Source organism: Myxocyprinus asiaticus, chromosome 21 (assembly GCF_019703515.2).
Source record: "Myxocyprinus asiaticus isolate MX2 ecotype Aquarium Trade chromosome 21, UBuf_Myxa_2, whole genome shotgun sequence".
Classification (NCBI taxonomy): Eukaryota; Metazoa; Chordata; class Actinopteri; order Cypriniformes; family Catostomidae; genus Myxocyprinus; species Myxocyprinus asiaticus.
The window spans coordinates 4,960,575-4,976,292 of record NC_059364.1 but is presented as its reverse complement, the minus strand read 5'-3'; the positions used below and the strand labels follow the sequence as shown (position 1 = coordinate 4,976,292).

The 15,718-nt window shown below is 38.3% G+C and overlaps 1 protein-coding gene across 2 annotated transcripts in view; it reads right to left on the bottom strand.

The window, feature by feature from the left end:
- LOC127411951 (equilibrative nucleoside transporter 1-like) overlaps positions 1–15,718 on the bottom strand; it is a 30,772-nt gene that overhangs the window by 11,282 nt on the left and 3,772 nt on the right. For both annotated transcript variants that reach the window (XM_051647913.1, XM_051647912.1), the window contains 3 exons: positions 4,355–4,435; positions 4,195–4,276; positions 3,882–4,066 (listed from right to left, as the gene is read on the bottom strand). In XM_051647913.1, coding sequence (XP_051503873.1) covers positions 3,882–4,066; positions 4,195–4,276; positions 4,355–4,383 — 296 coding nt within the window. In that variant the 5' untranslated portion in view covers positions 4,384–4,435. The remainder of the gene's footprint in view (positions 1–3,881; positions 4,067–4,194; positions 4,277–4,354; positions 4,436–15,718) is intronic.

Below are 15,718 nucleotides of genomic sequence, written 5' to 3'. Positions count from 1 at the left end.
ATATATACACTATATTGCCAAAAGTATTCGCTCACCTGCCTTTAGACGCATATGAATTTAAGTGACATCCCATTCTTAATCCATAGGGTTTAATATGACGTCGGCCCACCCTTTGCAGCTATAACAGCTTCAACTTTTCTGGGAAGGCTTTCCACAAGGTTTAGGAGTGTGTTTATGGGAATTTTTGACCATTCTTCCAGAAGCGCATTTGTGAGGTCAGACACTGATGTTGGACGAGAAGGCCTGGCTCGCAGTCTTCACTCTAATTCATCCCAAAGGTGCTCTATCGGGTTGAGGTCAGGACTCTGTGCAGGCCAGTCAAGTTCTTCCACACCAAACTCGCTCATCCATGTCTTTATGGACCTTGCTTTGTGCACTGGTGCGCAGTCATGTTGGAACAGGAAGGGGCCATCCCCAAACTGTCCCACAAAGTTGGGAGCATGGAATTGTCCAAAATCTCTTTATGCTGAAGCATTCAGAGTTCCTTTCACTGGAACTAAGGGGCCAAGCCCAGCTCCTGAAAAACAACCCCACACCATAATCCCCCCTCCATCAAACTTCACAGTTGGCACAATGCAGTCAGACAAGTACCGTTCTCCTGGCAACCGCCAAACCCAGACTCATCCATCAGATTGCCAGATGGAGAAGCGTGATTTGTCACTCCAGAGAACGCGTCTCCACTGCTCTAGAGTCCAGTGGCAGCGTGCTTTACACCACTGCATCCGACGCACTTGGTGATGTATGGCTTGGATGCAGCTGCTCGGCCATGGAAACCCATTCCATGAAGCTCTCTACGCACTGTTCTTGAGCTAATCTGAAGGCCACATGAACTTTGGAGGTCTGTACCGATTGACTCTGCAGGAAGTTGGCGACCTCTGCGCACTATGCGCCTCAGCATCCGCTGACCCCGCTCTGTCATTTTACATGGCCTACCACTTCGTGGCTGAGTTGCTGTCATTCCCAATCGCTTCCACTTTGTTATAATACCACTGACAGTTGACTGTGGAATATTTAGTAGCGAGGAAATTTCACGACTGGACTTGTTGCACAGGTGGCATCCTATCACATTACCACGCTGGAATTCACTGAGCTCCTGAGAGCGGCCCATTCTTTCACAAATGTTTGTAGAAGCAGTCTGCATGCCTAGGTGCTTCATTTTATACACCTGTGGCCATGGAAGTGATTGGAACACCTGAATTCAATTATTTGGATGGGTGAGCAAATACTTTTGGCAATATAGTGTATATATATATATATATATATATATATATATATATATATATATATATATATATATAAAAAATAAACATTAGTCGAGATGGTTAAAAAGTGGTTAATGTTCTGTAAAATGATTGTGGCAGGCCTATCATTAATAACGTTTTATTTAACATAAAGGGTGTTAAACATATCCAGATATTATTTTTGTTAATATCACTATTAACTACATTGTAGAATTTGATCATTTTAGCGCGTGAGCACGACATCGAACTGATGCAGAGCGTGAGAAGCGGAGTGACCATCTGTGTGCATTTATGGTGCGAGCATCCGCAACTAACTCGGTAACATCTGCACAACGGACGTCACAAAACAAACAATGTTCAGCGAAAATACTATATATGGTCCAACATCACACACGTGCAATGTTAACAGTTTTGTTGATTATAAACAGGAACGATATAGTTTTATCGCTCGCTTATGGAGACGCAGTATAACGGCATTTGCGGGTGGAATTAACAGGTTTTATTAACATCTTAAGTTCAGTAACTATGCGACAAAGTGCTTCCTCACTGCACGCGCTCACACTTCTGACACTGCTGACAGCTGCACGAGAGAGAAAGTGAGAGACAGAGCGGATTTACTCGCACATCTTCTGGAATTACAGTTTGATACAAAAACAAGTTTATTGATTTGATGTGTTCATCTGTATCTATTGGTTTATTAATTCGCAGCTGCACTGTAAAGGGAATAAAAGTGTGCGGGAATTTCCCGTAATATGGACATGGAACTTGCAGGAATGATTAAAATTGTGTGCAATACCCGCAATCCCTCACCAAATCAGGCCCTGCAAACTGTATTATGTTAAAATATGAAAGTTGCCTTGGTTCTTCTCTTTATGATTTCCTTATATATAAAAAAGAACTGTAATCTGCTAAATTAATGCAATGAAAAGCTGCATCAATAGCATTTGTTTTTTATATTTAATTTTTTCCCAACTCTTGTCATATACGTAAAGGCAGGCCAAATCAAAGATCATCTGGTTTGGGCATCTAAATATACTAAATATTATACTATGTGATATTCTACTAAATGTTTATTACATCCTTTAATACCAAAAATCCAATAAGTTATTAAATACAATATTATTTATACTTAATATACTAAATATTAATACATAATAATATTAATAGATATATTAATATAATATCATATTAATTACCTTTTTTGTTCAAGAAATTCACATAAAATCACATTTATATTTGTCTACAAAATTAGTTTAAATTGTTTATGCATAAGTCAAGACAATACATTAGAATGTATAAATGTATATATAATTTATACATTAATATTTATAAATCAATGCAAAATAAGTTTATTACATCATTATTAAATAATAAATATTAATAAATAATATTCTAAAATGTTTAATACATCCTTTAATACCACAAATACTATAAACAGTTATTATTATTATTATTATTAATATTATATTATTTATACTTAATATACTAAATATTAATACCTAATATTATTAATAGATATATTAATATAATATACTAATAATTACCTTTTTTGTTCAAGAAATTCACATAAGCACATTAAAATTTGTCTATAAAATTTGTTTCAATCATTTATGCAGTCAAGACAATTCTACTAAACTAATTGTGTATTACATCCATTTAAACCAATAAAACTATAAAACTTTATATATTATTTTATTCATCAATTATTATTATTATTATTATATATAATATTATTTTATACTAAATATGAATAACTTATCATATTAATATAATATACTAATAATACATTTACCTTTTTGTTTTTTAAGAAATTCACAGAAAAGCACATTTATATTTGTCCACAAAATTAGTTTCAATGATTTATGCACAGGTCAAGACAATACAGTAAAATGTATATATGTATATGTAATTTATAAATGAATACAAAATAAGTTTATTATATCATTAATTTTAAATATAATTAATACTAAATATACTACAAATATAAATATAGTATGTGATATTCTACTAAATTAATTGTGTATTACATCCAGTTATACTAATGAAAAATGTGTTATATATGTGTTATAAATGTGTCATATCATTTTATTCATACAAATATTATTATTATTACTATTGTTACATATAATGTTATTTATACTAAATATTAATAACTTATCATATTAATAAATATACTAATAATTACCTTTTTTTTAAGAAATTCACGTAAAAGTATTTGTCATTAGTCTACAAAATATGTTTTAATCATTTATGCATAAGATAATACATTAAAATGTATAAATGAATATGCAGTATAATTTATAAACTAATATTTATAAAATTAATATCTAACAAAGATTTTTGCTACTAGGCTGCAAAAGTCCACCAAAGGTCTTCTCAATAATAATAAATCATCATCATCATAATAATGTTTTGCTCATGCATTGCATTTCATACTAGTTGAGTTTCAATAATACTTGTATGTAATAAGTAAATGACTTTGCTTTTGTTAAAAGTTCCATTTGGATTGATTTATACAATAAAAAAATAAGGTCTTTCTCCATCATTTTCTGAACTCTGGCAGACCTAATATTTGCATGTATCTATCCCTAATACATATGCAGTTTCAGTGTTTACCACACATCCTGAAGCTCGTCTCACCTCTGGTGAATGAATGAGTTGAGGCAGGTGAATATCAGCAGTGGTACCATGGCACAGAGGGTCATCACATTATTGAACTTGGACTCTAGGACATTACGTGTGTCGCCCTCGATCACCACCGTCCCATTGGCTGTTTGATTGTGTTCTCCATTCATGTGAGGGTTCTTCAAACGACTCGTAAAGTACTGCAGACAATAAGAGGACAGAGATGTAGAAGCAGTTCTCGCTTTTTAAAGACACTCATCTGTAATTCAGTCTTTAATCAAACTTATTGCTTTTATGTCATCAGGACACACAATGAGAGGATCGTTACCACTGTAGCGGTCATGAAAAAATTCCATGGCAGCAGAGTTCCCAGCCCAAGAATGAAGAATATGATCCATACGGCGTTGTACCTAAAAGACACGTAACGTTATCCACACATAGTTTCACCACTGAGTATCTCACGTGAGGAGAGTCATACACTCATTTACCGGTCTCGTGGTGCATTCACTGCAGTCATTGTGTCAGTCGGTGGATTTGTCACTGTTTTGTTTCAGAATCTGGCATTAAATCTGAAATTACAATCACATGGAAAACGACCACTTTCAGTAACACATATTCCATTGTAAACACAATAACACAGTCAAGTCATGGCCCATAAACATATTCAAACATTTATGCCACACTTAAAAATGTATGAGGGTCATTGCATTAATAACAAAATAAACTAACTTTTCTACGCCATTTTTGCAATGACTTTAAACCAGCTGGCATTTGTTAATGCAATGGCATTTGTGTAGCTTAAGTGGCCAAATACTTTTTAGGGCCACTATAAATTTCAAAAGATCTCTAGGTCTAAATATTAAGCTAGTGTATAAACTTCTGTTGATATTAAATTATGTTAAACTATATAATCCTCTTTATTGACATTCTGGCAGCACCAAAACAAACACATTCTTCAAACAAATCTTTTCATTTGGGACTCATTTCCAAATGTATTTGCAGTTAGCCAATTTTGATTATATCTCATATGACCCTTTATTAAAAGTATTGAGTTCCAGAAATAATAAAAATGTATTTCTTGAGCTAGAGTAACAGCGAATCCACGGCCATAGAGAACCAATCAATGTGCAAGCTACGTAAATCTCAAGGCTTACATAGAAATATACACAGATTAAGCAACTGCAAAATTAATTTCGCTCAAGAAATATATACTGAATATTACATATTGATTTATTTTGCAATCCTTTGAGAACATACAAACACAAAAAAAGAGAAAAGTTACGAGAATTTTTATGAACTCCAGAACTCATACACTCCTCCAGCTGTACCTGTACCACTCGCTGGATTTCCACTGAATCTAGTCATTATACTGATTTAAAAGAAGATTAAGTAATTATGTATGCATGACAGAGCACACCTGTGCAGGTCATTTTTTTTCCATCATTGATCAATGGAAAAATCGTTTGAATGCATTACTAAATAATAAATTTTGTTCCCTGGAGATCAAACCCATGACCTTCGCGATATTTGCACTATGCTGTTATTAAGCTAGACGAAAATATTTCCATGACTTTTCCATGACTTCTTCATTTTATTAATTTTTTTATCCCCTTTTCTCCCAATTTGGGATGCCCAATTCCCACTACTTAGTAGGTCCTCGTGGTGGCGCAGTTACTCACCTCAATCCGGGTGTCGGAGGACAAGTCTCAGTTGCCTCCGCTTCTGAGACCGTCAATCTGCGCATCTTATCATGTGACTCGTTGTGCATGACACCGTGGAGACTCACAGCATGTGGAGGCTCATGCTACTCTCCGCGATCCACGCACAACTTACCACGCACCCCATTGAGAGCAAGAACCACTAATTGCGACCACGAGGAGGTTACCCCATGTGACTCTACCCTCCCTACCAACCGGGCCAATTTGGTTGCTTAGGAGGCCTGGCTGGAGTCACTCAACACACCCTGGATTCAAACTCATGACTCCAGGGGTGGTAGTCAGCATCAATACTTGCTGAGCTACCCAGGCCCCCTTTTTCCATGACTTCTTAAGATTTCACTCGTTTACATTACGTCACACTTCAAATCCATACTTGACTGTTTAAACTGAAGGAAGCCAGTAAGATGAAGAAACCCACATACTGAAGCATCATCAGCCTCTTCCAAAAAAGCATGCTTTCAGCAGTCAAATAAAACACATTTTCTGAGCTTGCTTGAGTCATTCAAACTAGGGATGAAACGATTAGTCTACATTATCGACAACGTCAACAATAAAAAATTGTCGACAAAAATGTTCGTTGTCGAACAGTCGTTTAACGTAATATAAGATATATGAAACTAATGATGGCGCGAGAGCAGCACTTCAGCTTGCGCCTGATTGAGGAGAGGAAGAATTACACATCTCAGTCCAGACGCACTCTAAACTTTCCAAACAGCTTCAGGTGATGTAGATTGCAAAGTATGAGGAATTATAATGCAAAAATACAAAATAAGTCAATACAGAAGCACTCTCGTTTTGGAATAAGTGGAGCTGGAGCTGCTGCTGCTCCGCTGAAGCAAAACTTGCGTGTCCAGCGCCTTTAAAAGAAACACCCCGGCGTTACATCTTTAATGCAGTTATATTTAATGCATTATAGCTTTATTAAAGTTCAAATAATAAGGAAGCAGGTCATGTAAATAACTACAAACTCCGAAAGGGTCATTTCTCTGTGCGGTCAACTTCTATGAGTTGCGTGAATGTCCCGATCTATGGGGTGGGTGGGGTGGGGGGGAGACTGAAACTGCACCCGGCTGATGCATACTCGGTCGCGGGGACGCTCATCCCTCAAGCACGTGCGCTTGCTGCAGCTAGATTATAACATGATGGCTTGCAACTTATTGAATCATAATGTATGTGTCACTGTGTGTTTCTTATCGTGAAAAAAATTGGCAATACGCAGCTCTATTAATAAGAGAGAGTTTATTTTGTGAGTTAAAGATGGATTGAAGTGAACAGAAAGGTGAGAGAACTTATTTATGAGAACTTCTGAGAAACAATGACTTCTAGTGGTCAATGCAAAATTCTGATTAATACAGAAATACAGTACTGTGCAAAAGTCTTAGGCACAAGATGTTTCACAAAAGCATTTGTCTTAAGATGGTTATTTATATCTTCAGCTTTAGTGTGTCAATAGGAAATATAAATGTTAGACTCCCAAACATTACTTTTGCAAATAGAAAAGATTAGAATAGAAGAACAGGGAGCCCTGCAACAGATGTCATGGCCCCCACAAAGCCCCCCACTGAACATTGAGTCAGTCTGGGATTAAATGAAGAGACAGAAGCAGTTGAGACAGTCTAAATAGATAGAAGAACTGTGGCGAATTCTCCAAGAAGCCTGCAACATCCTATCTGCCAACAACAAAGAAAAACTGTGTCCAGGTGTACCTAGGAGAATTGGGGCTGTTTTAAAGCAAAGGTGGTCACACTTAATATTGATTTAGCTTTTTTATGTTTACTGGACTTGTATGACATTAAGTGATAAATGAAAACTATTTATGGCATTATTTTTGAAGACATCCTCACTATGCAACATTTTTCACAAGTGCCTAAAACTTTTGCACAGTACTGTATGCCAATCTGTTTTTTTTAGTAACCGGAACATTAATCGGGTGCAATGAGGTAAATGCCGTTTCAAGACACTTATATAAATCGGAAAATGACAAAATTGACTAATATAGGAATATTTTTGTGCATGTAATTGTAAACCTTGTCAATATCAAGATAGCTTAAACTAGTGATGCATCAAACTGAAATATTTTGGCTGAAACCAAACATTCAAGACACACTGGGCCAAAAACCAAAACTAATCATTTAATTTAATTAAACTAATTATAAAGGTCATATTACAATACACTCACTGAGCACTTTATTAGGAACACTATGGTCCTAATAAAGTGCCTGACATGGTCTTCTGCTGTTGTAGCCCATCCGCCTCATGGTTCAAAGTGTTTTGCATTCTGAGATGCTATTCTGCTTACTAAAATTGTATAGAGCGGTTATCTGAGTTACTGCAGACTTTCTGTCAACTCAAACCAGTCTGGCCAGTCTTTCTCATCAACAAGGCGTTTCCATCAGCAGAACTGCCACTCATTGGATGTTTTTTGTTTTTGGCACCATTCGGAGTAAACTCTAGAGACTGTTGTGCGTGAAAATCCCAGGAGATCAGCAGTTACAGAAATACTCAAAACAGCCCATCTGGCACCAACAATCGTCCCACTGTCGAAAACACTGAGATCACATTTTTTCCCCATCCTGATGGTTGATGTGAACATAAACTAAAGCTCCTGACCTGTATCTGAATGATTTTATGCATTGCACTGCTACCACACGATTGGCTGATTAGATAAATCGCATGAATAAGCAGGTGTACAGGTGTTCCTAATAAAGTATCAGTGACTGTATATTACATTACATTATTATAATATAATGTAATATATGTATTATAAATAATATATACAATTATTCTAAGTGATTACACTTAGAGCTTACTGTAGGTTATAGTCAGATTTTACAGCTGGAACTCTAAAATGTTTTAATGACAACAGAGTCTTTATTTACATTACGTTTAGATGACTTTCACAAGAAAAGCCTTAATCACCTTGCCGAAATATCCTACGTGCTACAGAGCAAGCAATGCAATAATACTTTTTCAATCCAATATCATTATCTTCTCTGATTTACAATGTACAGTCACTTCCAGACCACCTAACCCTAACCCAAATATGAGGGAGTCATTCAAAAACCTCTCAGCCTTTCCAAACCTTTCATTTCTGCAGTGTACATGAGCCAGGGCACACACTGTCACCGCCAAATGGCACAAATTAATCACAGCCACCTACAATCACTCAGACACCCGATTTGACACGCCTCCCAGATCCTGAACACCACCTTGGCCAGTTTCCCAGACTGTTCTCTGATATTACTTCCTGGGACTCAGCTTGCAAAAGGTCCTTTGGTGGCTCAAAATAGTCTGTCCTAGCAAACCTAGCATAGCCTGTAACCTGAGAACATCCCTGGTACGTTCGAGAACAAGTTTGGAACAGATTTCTATAATAAGGGCACAGCGAGCCAAAAAGGGCTCACCTCACCACAGACCCCTTTTACAGTTGCTGACATTAATTTCTTCACCACTAATGGCACTAGGGGTGTAACGGTATGAAATGTTCATGGTACGATAACCTTCACAAAAATTACCACGGTATTATGGTATCACGGTATTAAAGTGCCATGCTAAAATTATTAGCAGTTTAATATTTATGATATGCCATTTTTCCGGAAATAAAGTCGCACCTGAATATAAGTCACACCTGGTCACGCATTTCGCAGAGAAAAAAACAGAAAGGTCGCACCTCTGTATAATTGCCACTGACAGAGATTGTATTCGGCAGACACTAGGACCCGGGAGCAGGCACCACAGTCCCGAATTTCCTTCATCTGCTCAAAAGTCAGACACGCTCACGCTTACAGGCAGAAACTGAAACAGGAAGCACCCGCCCTCAGAATGATCCAGTGCTGGTCAGACCAATCATATTCTATGCTACAGGACTGTTTTGATCACGTGGACTGGGAGATGTTCCGGTCCGCCTCTGATAACGACATCGAGATCTACGCTTATACAGTTACGTGTTTCATCAGGAAGTGCATAGATGTAGTGCTGACCAAAAAAATACGGATCTGCCCTTACCAGAAACCGTGGATTAATAGCAATGTTCGTGCAGCACTTAATGCGCTTTTAATTCCAGGAATGCGGAGGAGCATAAACAAGCCAGTTATGCCCGCTGCAAAATTATCAGAGCAGCCAAAAGCCAGTACAGAGACAAGATTGAGCTCTCGCGGCCAAAGCTACAGAGGTTAGTTCATTCTCCGTCTCTGTAGCGGACGTAACCCGATCCTTCCAACGGGTGAATATCCGTAAAGCCGCGGGTCCAGACGGCATTCCGGGCCACGTCATCAGAGCGTGCGTGAACCAACTGGCTGGTGTTTTAATGGACATTTTCAACCTTTCCCTCTCCTTGTCTGTGGTCCCCACATGCTATAAAACATCCATCATTGTGCCTGTACCAAAGCAACTCAAAATCACTTGCTTAAATGACTGGCGTCCTGTTGCTCTGACCCCCATCATCAGCAAATGCTTTGAGAGGCTAATCAGAGATTACATCTGCTCAGTGCTGCCTGCCTCACTGGCTCACTGCAGTTTACTTACCGCAACAATCGCTCCATTGCATCTACACTACTACACTGCTCTCTCCCACCTGGAAAAAAGGAACACATATGTGAGAATGCTGTTTGTAGACTACAGCTCAGCATTCAACACCATAGTGCCCTCCAAGCTTGATGTGAAACTCCAGGCTCTGGGCTTAAACAGCTCGCTGTGCAGTTGGATCCAGGACTTCCTGTCAAGCAGACGCCAGGTGGTTAGAATAGGCAGCAACATCCCATCACTGACCCTCAACACTGGAGCCCCGCAGGGCTGTGTTCTCAGCCCACTACTGTATTCCCTGTACACACATGACTGTGTGGCAACACATAGCTCCAATGCTATCATTAAGTTCGCTGATGATACGACAGTGGTAGGTCTGATCACTGACAATGATGAAACAGCCTACAGAGAGGAGGTGCACACTCTGACACACTGGTGTCAGGAGCACAACCTCTCCCTCAATGTCAGTAAGACCAAGGAGCTTATGGTGGACTTCAGGAGAAGAGACAGAGAACACAGTCCCATCACCATCAATGGAGCACTGGTGGAGAGAGTCAGCAGCTTCAAGTTCCTGGGTGTCCACATCACTGAGGAACTCACATGGCCCGTCCACATCACTGAGACAGCTGAGGAAGTGGAATGAACCACCACATCCTCACACGGTTCTACACCAGCACTGTAGAGAGCATCCTGACAGGCTGCATCACTGCTTGGTATGGCAACAGCACCGCCTTCAACCGCAAAGCCCTACAAAGGGTGGTGCGAACTGTCAGACACATCATCGGAGGTGAGCTTCCCTCCCTCCAGGACATATATACCAGGCGGTATGTGAAAAAAGCTCGGAGGATCAACAGAGACTCCAGCCACCCGAGCCATGGGCTGCTATCACTGCTACCATCAGGCAGGCGGTATCGCAGCATCAGGACCCGCACCAGCCGACTTCATGACAGCTTCTTCCCCCAAGCAATCAGACTTTTGAACTCTTGATCGCTCACGATACATATATCAGCACTGCACTTTATTAGCCTCAGACTGGACTCACATTTTATACTTCTCTTAATAACACACTGGCAACTGACTATAAACCGACAGCTGAATGTCAACACAACACTTCATATTTATTTCCACTGATTACATGGGGGTAGGGGGGGTACAGTGTATTTTTATTGTATACAGTCTTCTTATTTTGTGTATACTGTATATTGTATATTATTAGGTTTATATTGTGTTGTGTAACAAGATGTCTAAACTGTTTTATGTGTAAATCAGATGTTTATTGTAATTGTCATACTGCTATGCTGCGTGGAACTGCACCCAAGCCTTTCACCCACTGTTGCACTTGTGTATATGGTTGAGTGACAATAAAGGGATTTTATTCCTGTCTGTAAGGTGATGTGATTTTGAGAGTTGTCCTTAAAGGAGTTTTCAGATGTGGAATGGAAACAAAATAATAGGGACTTTAAGCAACATCTGCAGACGGGACGCTACGCAAAAATCACTAAGCAATAATGACGGAGGAATGGAGTATTTAAAATTTCTCTTTAAATTTCTATTCTAAGCAAAGTTACACACGTTATCACAAATTATTTGATGCTGATTTAATTTTATGGCTAGGGGGTAATATATTATCACACTAACTGTTCATATTAAGAACTTGTTAATTTATAAAATTGAAATATTTGATTTGACAGTATATTTTTATGCATTTAGAAAAAAATGCCTGAAAATCAAATGCAGGGGGCAATTATTGCTCTTAATGTAAAATTTTGACACAGTATCTTAAAGCTGAAGTGTGTAATTTCTGCACCACTAGCATAACCAAACAAAATTGCAAAGATAATGAATGTGTTCAAACAGCTTTCCTGAATACTGCCATTGGACAAAAAAAAAAAAGATAGTCCCGCCCCAAACTAACGCCATTGGTTGAGCCCATTTTTTTGTGTTGGGCTGGTCATAACAATTGAACAAACAGCAGTTTGTTTTGACAGAGCCACAGAGTCAGTGCTTATGATTTTATGGTAAATTAATCTGCGAATGATTTATTTATAGACAACTGCATATTAAGCTGGGATAGGAGAAAGTAATATGTAACATCAAAAAGAATGAACAGGGTCCACAGTAATACAGAGACCTAAATGAATTTCATTCATTACCATGAGCACCATGAATAGACCTAATTTCAAACAAAAACATTTTTTGAGCTGCGCCACTCCACCTGCGCCCGAACAATGCACGTATTCTAATACAGAGAAACCTGTGGACATATTTCCATAAAACCTCTTCTGTAAGGAGTTTTGTGTTGTCATAGAAGAACAGCAGGCCATGGTTACATTTATATTCCCTGACTCAAAATGCTCCGAGGCGAGGGTCTGGGTAGCTCAGCTCAGAGTATTGATGCTGACTACCACCCCTGGAGTTGCGAGTTTGAATCCAGGGCATGCTGAGTGACTCCAGCCAGGTCTCCTAAACAAACAAATTGGCCCGGTTGCTAGGGTGGGTAGAGTCACATTGGGTAATCTCCTCGTGGTCGCTATAATGTGGATCTTGCTCTCAGTGGGGCACGTGGTGAGTTGTGCGTGGATGCCACAGAGAATAGCGTGAACCCTCTACATGCGCTATGTCTCCATGGTAACGCACTCAACAAGCCACGTTATAAGATGCGCGGACTGACGGTCTCAGATGCGGAGGCAACTGAGATTCGTCCTTTGCCACCCGGATTGAGGCGAGTCACTACGCCACCACGAGGACTTAGAGTGCATTGGGAATTGGGCATTCCAAATTGGGTAGAAAATGGGAGAAAAAAAAAATGCTCCGAGGCACAAAGCTGGATGCCAAGCCTGTTTTAACAACTGAACATCGTTCAAAGACAAGTGCCTCAATATTAGCTGCAGAATAAGAGCATTTCATTTGCCTGCTTTTCTCAACCTCTCTGAAATGTTCATGAAAGCTAGTAAGGCATTAAGAGTTTGTCTCTCTGCCATTGTACCCGAACCAAAACTGGATTGCAGTAAACATTCCAATATGTCTGCATATTTGTGAAAAATGTTCCAGCCCTTATTTTGCTTTAAAGTTGACAAGAAATGCCATTTCCAATCGCAACCCATTTTACTTCTGTAAGGTGACGTGATTTCAGAGTAGGACTTTATTTTTACCCTTCAGGAATTAGGGATTCACCGATCCGATACCTGGATCGGTATCGGCTCCGATACTGAAGCTTTTAGACAGATCGGGTATCGGTCCGGGTTCCAAAAAATAACTGTGTGAATAAAAAGTGGACTGATGTCTTACAGCTAAATTGAACAAAAAAGAGATCTGAATCCTTTAAAGTCCAGATACAAGTTGAAACATTAAAAAAGAAAAAGAAAAAAAAAAGGCAAAATTAAAAAACTGGTTTCTTTCCTACTGAAGGCTTGAAGACTGGAATTACTGTTAATTTTGCTGCTACATTATCCAGTATACTAGTTAATAAAAAAGTGTTTCTTAATAAGCTATACATTTATATTGTGTAGTTAGAGGTTTGTGTTTCTTTACATATTAAAGAGTACTCCCAATTAGTTCCACACAATAATGTAAAGATATTCTAAACTGATTATGCAAAAAAAACAACACTGGTATCGGCTTGAGATCGGTATCGGCCGATACTGAGATGTCCGATATCGGAATCAGATCGGAAGAGAAAAAGTGGCATTGGTGCATCCCTATCAGGAATTTATTTGATCGTATAAAAGTGGATGTTACATAGGTGTTGGGGGTGGGGGGGCAGTTAAACTTGCAACCTTGGTGATGTCATCAAAAAAAGAAAGTCGTTTCAGAGGCGGAGCAAGTTATTACATTTTAAATTAAGATTACGAAGACAAACATTTGTTTATTTTGGAATAATGTGAACTAATTAATTGCGCACAGTTAGACCAAATACATGTACTGAGAAAGTAAACAGGGTTCATTCTGATTTCATGTTGACTTTACAAACATCGAGGTACTACAACCAGTTTAGTTTTTTGATTATAATTGCAGTCAAATACACAAGTGAATGGCTGATAAACGATTTATAATGTGGAACAAAAAGGGAGGTTCCTTGCACAGTCAGATGCAATACCACTTGTGATACCAATCTATAGGTTTTGACTTCAATAATGAGAGCATGTGGCTGTAGTTCTCATGCACAGCACATGCTTCGGAGTTAAAAATAAGAACATTTGCCTGAGAGCTATCTGGGTTCATAATAAAGCTCACATGAATCTCATCTGCAGTCCATAAGATGATATCCAAAGCACAAGGATAAACAATACCACAGTGGAAACTCCAAAAATATGACCCATTAACGCCACAGAAGACACAACTGTGATGAAAACTTAGCAATCAGATCTCTGAAGGGTTCCCACTCATATTGATAAATGAATTTCGATTTTTTTTTTTTTTTGCAACTTTTCCATTACTGGATAATAATTTTGTAAAATCCTTTTGTTGGCATAGCCAGGAGGGATTTCCATTTGTATGTCAGGTTCCAATATATTTAATTAATTACACTGATCAGTATATAAATCTCTCTATTAAAGCCCTTAAGAGACAGAATGATGTTTCACGCTGGCTTGCAAGCAAGTTTTGCTCTTCACAAGCACCAGCAAAAACAATATCTAGCCAACAAAATATTTCACAGCAGAGCAAACAAGGAAAATTTACTTTCACTATAACTTTCATGATATGATTTTTAGCATGACCTTTCCAGGCCTGAATGACACAATTTAAAAGTCCCCTGGTACTTCTAGGTTTGCAATGACTACCACAAAATGTTTGATATGCTTAATAGACACTGCAAATTAATGTGTATGCAGATGTCACCTACTTTGAAATTTTCTATGATGCAATGCCTTTTTTTTTTTCTTTTTTTTTTAAGTGTGGCTTAAAGAAACATATCACACATTTTTTTTCTTGCCCTCATGTTCGGGCTGTTTGTCGCATAAATCTATCGTATTGCTTCTGAAGACTTGAAAAATAGTGCGCTTATGGACTGCTTTTATGGCGTTTCTGGCGCCTGAAGATTCGTTCATGTTTGGAACGACATGAACGTGGGCAAATAATGACAGAATTTCCTTCTTATTCTTTCTGGTGGCTGAACAAAAACCTTGAAGTGGCAAAATACTTTTAGGGACTAGTCTCATTGAAATAACCAACTACAGACAATCTGAGCTTCTCTTAATACAAAGTAATAAATAAATCAGTATGCTGACGTCATTGCGTACGATGCTTTAGAAACAATGACTGGCGCTAACTTAACACTTGTAAACCATGTGGTCGTTTAACTTGACCCAGTGGATCTTCTTGGTAGCCAAACTTATCTGTAACTCCACATGTTCACACATAACTCATAAGTTCTTAAATATGTTTTATTTGTTAGCCAATGATTCATAATGTGGCTTAAACACTTAAGCCGCGTGGTATGATTCCTCACCACGTGGAAGATATCGATCACGACAAATAGTATACTTATGCAGTGTTATATATACAAACAAACTCAAAGGACGCGTATGATCATCGATCTAAGATAAGTTCTTCATAATAACGCATAATTATCGTCTGATTGTGAAATTAACGCTAAAAGTATCCTGCGGTCAC